The sequence below is a fragment of the Sinocyclocheilus rhinocerous genome, unplaced genomic scaffold, assembly GCF_001515625.1.
Source record: "Sinocyclocheilus rhinocerous isolate Xijiao unplaced genomic scaffold, SAMN03320098_v1.1 scaffold2911, whole genome shotgun sequence".
NCBI lineage: Eukaryota > Metazoa > Chordata > Actinopteri > Cypriniformes > Cyprinidae > Sinocyclocheilus > Sinocyclocheilus rhinocerous.
The window spans coordinates 205,027-213,301 of record NW_015644341.1 but is presented as its reverse complement, the minus strand read 5'-3'; the positions used below and the strand labels follow the sequence as shown (position 1 = coordinate 213,301).

The window sequence follows — 8,275 nt, the reverse complement described above, 5'->3', positions numbered from 1 at the left end:
TGGATGGATGGATGATGGATGGGTGGGGGGATAGATAAATGGATGGATGGGGTGGGTAGATGGATGGATGGATGAATGGGTGGGTAGATGGATGAATGATAAATGGATGGATGGATGGATGCATGAATGATAAATAGGTGGATGGATGATGGAGTGGTAGGTGGGTGGATGGATGGATGTATAGATGAATGAATGGATGGATGATGGGTGGGTGGATGGATAAATGGATGGATGCATTAATGATAGATAGGCCGATGGATGATGGAGGGGTAGATGGATGGATAAATGGGTGGATGGATGATAAATGGATGGATGGATGGTTGGTGGGTGGGTGGATAGATAAATGGATGGATGGGTGGGTAGATGGATGATAAATGGATGGATGGATGATGGGTGGGTGGGTGGATGGATAAATGGATGAATGGGTGGATGGATGATAAATGGATGGATGGATGAATGATAGATAGATGGATGGATGATGGAGGGGTGGATGGGTGATGTATAGATGTAAATAGATATATAAATAGATGTTGTGAAGAGAGTTGTCAGCACGCCACTGTTGTTCCTGTCTGATGTTCTGTGTGTTTCTGGCTCCTGCAGGCTGATGAAACTCAAGACGTTCTGCACTTTAACTACACCTCGTGGCCGGATCACGGCGTGCCGACAGTCAACGCCATCGAGAGCATCTTACAGTTCGTTCAGATTGTACGGCAGCAGGTCAACAGGACCAAAGGGCCCATCGTGGTCCACTGCAGGTGAGACTCCGGCGCTGATGTGAGAGTCTGTGGTACAGGAGTCACTCCAGCTACACCAGTGGTTCTCAAAATGGGGGGCGGACTTAGTGATTTGGGGGCCCTAAGCAAATTTCAGGTATGGGGCCCCAACTCAATAACTATATGCTCTTTTACGCCTAACCCTTATTTTACTCGCTCTCTCTCTCTCATAGGTTATAGATTTATTTACCCCTTCACAACTTAAGTAAATAATTAGTCAACCTGATGCTGTTCTAAAGCCATATTAGGCTACCTTATTTTTTTTGGATCACAAAAGAAGACATTATAAAAAATGCTTGCACTTGTAAATTTAATGAATTGTAAACTTCTTTAATCTTTTTACGAAAAGGATTAAAATGTCATAAAAATTATCCCATGCAACTCATTCCATATTCCAAGTGTTCTGAGGGCATACGGTAGGATTTACCGAGAAACAAATCGAAAATGTAATCTATTATTAAGAGAAAATCTCCAGTCATCGCATTCATGCATTTATATGAGTGCGCGGCATATCTCGCTCTCAGCTTCACTCACCGTGTCTACACTGGACGCGACAAAGCGAACGCTGAAAATTATTTTTAACTTTGTGTCAGTATGTCATTAATAGAACGAGGCATCATTTTACTGTCAGGGGTTTGTCGTGTCGCGCTGCGCCACATCCAGTGTAGACAGCATCACTGATTATAATGGGTTCTACTGTATTTTGCCGCTCACGTCCAGTGCAGAGTATGTGAGCGGAGTGGAGTGGCAACAATTTCCCCTCCGCGCTACGGCTAAAATATTTCAGTATGTTTAAAATATCACAGTTCTGTTCATAACATATATTAAAATAAAAAATAAAATAAAATAACAGGAGAGTAGTTTCAAAGTGGCTTATTGGAACACTAGTGTGCATGCCAAGCTAATTACATGGTTGTCAGCATTAAAAGGTATCATTGCTGTTTTTTGCAGTGCAAATTTTGTTTGTGAAGGATGCAAATAACTGTTTTTGTCATTTATTTTACCTATGGATCGCTGAATTTCTTACTGCTCATTCTAAATGAAGGATACAGATGAAGTAGCACTGAAAGATTACATTTGTTTGAATGCATTATTGAGAGAGTGATTGCGTGTGAATAAGTGTACCTTTTTAAATCATGCGTTCCCCCGAAAATATTTATCTAAAAGGAACAAACCAATTCCTTGAGAACTATAACTTCCCATTCATGTCCATTGCCGTCATCATAACCTTCACATTCTTTCTGATTTGAGTGATCCATCTGTATCAAGCTAGCTAAATATGTTTAACATGTGAATTCTTGCTTATTTTTCTATGCAGTTAAATTATGGGCAGTTGGCATGAATTGTACTTGTGATTGTAATTGTACTCAGAGCAAGTGAAAACCACGATGCTCCGACTTTTAAAATATCCGCTCTTCACTCCATTCAAAATCACACCGCTCTGCTCTCTGCTCTCACTACACTCCGCTAACATACTCTGGTCCAGTGTAGACACTGTGTTAAATGTCATTGGTGAGGAGGAAAGCCGTGTCCTAAGCCTTAAAACACTGGCAGCGCAGACAGCATGAAACCCACAAAAAATAAGAGAGAATAGTTATTCTCTGTATGTTATTTTTCAACGTTTCAAGTGATGCAGGTTTTTCAATTTAAAAAAAAAGCAAAAACTGTTTAGTGAACTTATTTGGTAGGCTGAGGTGGGATGGGGATTCGGGGGAGGGGGCGCCAGATTTTTTTATAGGTTTAAAGGGGGGTGCGATCACTGTGGCTCACAGCCGTCTATTGATTCCTGCTTGTGGTTTTGCTTCAGCTCTTCACCAATGTTACTGACACAGTATGATGGAACAGACACTGATGTGTGTGTGTGTGTGTGTGTGTGTGTCAGTGCTGGAGTGGGCCGGACCGGCACCTTCATCGCTCTGGACCGGCTGATGCAGCACATTCAGGAACACGAGTATGTGGACGTCTTGGGACTGGTGTCAGACATGCGCTCACACAGGCTCTCCATGGTCCAAACCGAGGTACAGAACCCGAACCAGAAACCGAATCAGATCCAGAACCGAACACTGAATCTGAACCAGAAACCGAATCAGATCCAGAACCAAACACTGAATCTGAACCAGAGCCAGAAACTGAATCAAATCCAGAAATAAACACTGAACCAGAACCAGAAACCGAATCAAATACAGAACCAAACACTGAACTTGAACCAGAACCAGAAATAGAATCAGATCCAGAACCAAACACTAAATCTGAACCAGAACCAAAATCCGAATCAGATCCAGAACCAAACACTGAATCTGAACCAGAACCAGAAACCGAATCAGATCCAGAACCAGAAACTGAACCAGAAACCGAATCAGATCCAGAACCGAACACTGAATCTGAACCAGAAACCGAATCAGATCCAGAACCAAACACTGAATCTGAACCAGAGCCAGAAACTGAATCAAATCCAGAAATAAACACTGAACCAGAACCAGAAACCGAATCAAATACAGAACCAAACACTGAACTTGAACCAGAACCAGAAATAGAATCAGATCCAGAACCAAACACTAAATCTGAACCAGAACCAAAATCCGAATCAGATCCAGAACCAAACACTGAATCTGAATCTGAACCTGAACCAGAAACCAAATCAGATCCAGAACCAAACACTGAACCTGAACCTGAACCTGAACCAGAACCAGAAACCGAATCAGATCACGAACCAAACACTGAATCTGAACTAGAACCAGAAACCGAATCAGATCCAAAACCAAACACTGAATCTGAACCATAACTGGAATCCAAATTAGATCCAGAACCAAACACTGAATCTGAACCAGATCCAGAACCAAACACTGAACCTGAACCAGAAACCGAATAAAATCCAGACCCAAACACTGAATCTGAACCAGAAACCGAATCAGATCCAGAACCAGAAACTGAACCTGAACCAGAAACTGAATCAGATCCAGAACCAAACACTGAATCTGAACCAGAACCAGAAACCGAATCAGATCCAGAACCAGAAACTGAACCAGAAACCGAATCAGATCCAGAACCAGAACCTGAACCAGGGGCTCTTCTCAACTGCTGTTTTATTCTAGAAAAATGTTAAGAATATTTTATATTCCCAAATACTGTATATGTCTTAAGAATGCTCTTCTGTTTTTCTTAAGATTGTTCTTAAGACAAAACTGAATAAGAATTCAAATTCTTTCAAAGAATCTTCTTCAAAATGATTGTAAATAGGCTCTTAAAGTCCTCAAACGTGAGATATTTAAAATAAATTTATTGGGTTGTTTCAAGTTAATTGTTGTAATTAAACATAACAATATAACACTAATGCAACGTTATTTAAAACACAGACTTTTCAGTCTTTTTTCAGTTAATTGATCTGTGACTAGTCAAAAAAATGTTCACAAGAAAATATTTGAGAACTTTGAGAATTTCACTTGAGAACATTTTGTTCTCCGTTCTCCGTTTTGAAGATTTGAAGATCACAATTCTGAACTTTTTTGTCACAATTTATAATTGCAAGAAAAAGTGAGAATTGTGAGAAAGAAAGTCTAAATGACATGTTTTATTTTTTATTCTGTGGCAGAAATGAGAAAACAACTCGGATAGATATCTGTGAGATATAAAGTCAGAATATTGATATAAACTCATAATTGTTAGATATCAAGTTAAAATTGCGGAAATTTGCTTCCATATGAATCCAGGCCTGGAACGGTAAAATGACATGTAATGTGTGTGTGTGTGTGTGTGTGTGTGTGTGCGAGTGCAGGAGCAGTACGTGTTCATCCATCAGTGTGTCCTGCTTATGTGGAAAAAGAAGAAGCAGCAGACGCACACGAGCGACGTCATCTACGAGAATGTCAGCAAGTCCTAATGAAGTGAGACCTCAAAATTAATATCAATTTTATGAATATGAATAATATATATAAATGGATGGATGGATGGATGGATGGATAGAGGGGTGGGTGGATGGATAATGGATGGATGGATGGATGGATAGATTGGTGGGGTTGGATGGATGGATGATGGGGGATGGATAGTTGGGTAGATGGATGATGGGTGGATGGATAGTTGGGTAGATGGATGATAGATGGATGGATGGATGGATGGATGGATGGGTGAATGGATGGATAGATGGGTGAATGGATGGATGGATAGATGAGTGAATGGATAGATGGATAGATGGGTGAATGGATGGATAATTGGATGATGGGTGGATAGATGGGTGGATGGGTGGATAGATGGGTGAATGGATGGATAATTGGATGATGGGTGGGTGGATGGATAGATGGATGGATGGGTGGATACATGGGTGAATGGATGGATGGATAGATGGATGGATGATGGGTGGATGGATAGTTGGGTGGATGGATGATGGGTAGATGGGTGGCTGGATGGGTGAATGAATGGATGGATGGATGATTGATGGATGGATAGATGGATAATTGGGTGGATGGATGGATGGTGGATAGATGGATGGATGGATGGGTGAATGGATGGATAGATGGGTGAATGGATGGATGGATAGATGAGTGAATGGATAGATGGATAGATGGGTGAATGGATGGATAATTGGATGGATGGATGAATGGATGGATGGATGGGTGGATAGATGGATGGGTGGGTGGTTGGATGGATGGATGGGTGGTTGGATGGATGGATGGGTGAATGGATGGATGGATGGGTGGTTGGATGGATGGATGGGTGAATGGATGGATGGATGGGTGGTTGGATGGATGGATGGGTGAATGGATGGATGGATGGGTGGTTGGATGGATGGATGGGTGAATGGATGGATGGATGGGTGGTTGGATGGATGGATGGGTGAATGGATGGATGGATGGGTGGTTGGATGGATGGATGGGTGAATGGATGGATGGATGGGTGGTTGGATGGATGGATGGGTGAATGGATGGATGGATGGGTGGTTGGATGGATGGATGGGTGAATGGATGGATGGATGGGTGGTTGGATGGATGGATGGGTGAATGGATGGATGGATGGGTGGTTGGATGGATGGATGGGTGAATGGATGGATGGATGGGTGGTTGGATGGATGGATGGGTGAATGGATGGATGGATGGGTGGTTGGATGGATGGATGGGTGAATGGATGGATGGATGGGTGGTTGGATGGATGGATGGGTGAATGGATGGATGGATGGGTGGTTGGATGGATGGATGGGTGAATGGATGGATGGATGGGTGGTTGGATGGATGGATGGGTGAATGGATGGATGGATGGGTGGTTGGATGGATGGATGGGTGAATGGATGGATGGATGGGTGGTTGGATGGATGGATGGGTGAATGGATGGATGGATGGGTGGTTGGATGGATGGATGGGTGAATGGATGGATGGATGGGTGGTTGGATGGATGGATGGGTGAATGGATGGATGGATGGGTGGTTGGATGGATGGATGGGTGAATGGATGGATGGATGGGTGGTTGGATGGATGGATGGGTGAATGGATGGATGGATGGGTGGTTGGATGGATGGATGGGTGAATGGATGGATGGATGGGTGGTTGGATGGATGGATGGGTGAATGGATGGATGGATGGGTGGTTGGATGGATGGATGGGTGAATGGATGGATGGATGGGTGGTTGGATGGATGGATGGGTGAATGGATGGATGGATGGGTGGTTGGATGGATGGATGGGTGAATGGATGGATGGATGGGTGGTTGGATGGATGGATGGGTGAATGGATGGATGGATGGGTGGTTGGATGGATGGATGGGTGAATGGATGGATGGATGGGTGGTTGGATGGATGGATGGGTGAATGGATGGATGGATGGGTGGTTGGATGGATGGATGGGTGAATGGATGGATGGATGGGTGGTTGGATGGATGGATGGGTGAATGGATGGATGGATGGGTGGTTGGATGGATGGATGGGTGAATGGATGGATGGATGGGTGGTTGGATGGATGGATGGATGGATGGGTGGGTGGTTGGATGAGAGGATGGATGCTCTCGATTTTTATTTCAGTTTTAGTGTTAATTTAGTGCATCAAGTTAAACTAAATGAAAATGAAAAATGATGCCTGTGCATCTAGCTGGGAAAAAAGGTTTTTACATATTTTATTTCATTTAATATTATATGTCAAGTAACACAAATGCTGATTTTGGTTTTAGTGTTCGCTCTGTTTACCTCCAGGTCCGACGCTCCTCATATCAGTGTTGACAGACGTGCTACATCGACACCAAAACCCAACCGAGCGGCGGCCGCGGAGGACAACCCTTCACTCATTTACTCCCATACAAGCTCTTATTTAGCGGACGAACGACGGAACCAATCCGATGCCTTAAACGAGCTGCCGCGTTCTCCCGTCTCCGCAGATTCCGTCCGCATCTCGTCTGTAGTGTGTGAATCTCAGGATCATCTGGATGCGTGTAAAGTGTGTCTCGTGAGTTTATATCGCACTCTGTCTGTACTAGTGTTAGTTTCTACGTCTCCGGAGGAGAATGAAGAACCGGATCCTCCTGTTGGCATGCACATGTAAACACGGTTCGAACCTGACGGCCTTTGATCACTGCCGCACACAGACCATCTGCTTTGGGTATAAAGGACAGATGCAGACGATCATACGTGTTGCTGTGTGTAGAGAGGCTGCGCTTCTGTGATTTCTGCTAAAGCTGGGCTTCATCTGCAAGCGTCTGGATGTTCACTGGAGCGGCGTTTGCACAGTTCGGACCGAATCGCTCGCTGCTGCTGAATCTGACGCTGACTCTGTTGTGTTCGCTGAACGATGCATGCTGCAAACTTGCAGACGCGAGATTAGTCTCATCTTTAGGTTTAGACTCCAGCTCAAGAGTGTTCTGTTCCGTCAGACACACCAGTGAGTTCACAAACGTCTTTACAGATGCAGAGATGTAATATCAACTAAGTGTCGAGCTGTAAATACTGAAACTAAAGCAACTCTGTATCGTGTTGGATGAACTGATCGAAACTCTCTCTCCAGAACGGGCTTCACTTGATGGGTTTTCTTTCGTTTGTGTCAGAACTCGTTTGTCTTTTGGTGCCATTCTTGTGTATCGTGTGACTTCAAGTAGCCGAGCAATCCACAGTCGCCACCACGAGTTTAATGCGTGTTCATTTGGGAAAAAATAAACGTTTGAGTACGTATTCTTATGAGCTGGAAATGAGTCGTTTTGTGTGAAGAATAAAAGACGTCTGTAGACCTCAGTCCACATGAGCTTCAAGCAGACTGCTGTTCCTCTTCTTGCGTGTATGCTGTGTGTATCTTTTGCAATAATTGGATGCAAAAACGCTCAAAATGCATATTAAATGCATACAAAAATATGTGCCAATGGGATAAAAAAAATGTTGTGGGGGGAAGTTGCTTTCTCTGACCTCAGCAGCAGATATTTGTTCTTATTTTAAGCTTAAAATCGCTTGATTTTGATCATTTTTTCAGAAAACAACACCTAATATCTTCAGTCATTTTGCTTCTCCGGTAGATGTGTCTTGATTTTAAAATGTTTAGATA

At 43.4% G+C, this 8,275-nt stretch overlaps 1 protein-coding gene across 1 annotated transcript in view; it reads left to right on the top strand.

Annotated features, from left to right (window-relative positions):
* The window catches only part of LOC107758139 (receptor-type tyrosine-protein phosphatase O-like), a 50,679-nt gene extending 42,644 nt beyond the window's left edge, over positions 1–8,035 (top strand). The window contains exons 23-26 of the mRNA XM_016575807.1: positions 601–755; positions 2,656–2,791; positions 4,546–4,654; positions 6,943–8,035. Coding sequence (XP_016431293.1) covers positions 601–755; positions 2,656–2,791; positions 4,546–4,650 — 396 coding nt within the window. The 3' untranslated portion in view covers positions 4,651–4,654; positions 6,943–8,035. The remainder of the gene's footprint in view (positions 1–600; positions 756–2,655; positions 2,792–4,545; positions 4,655–6,942) is intronic.
* Positions 8,036–8,275: the final 240 nt, after the last annotated feature.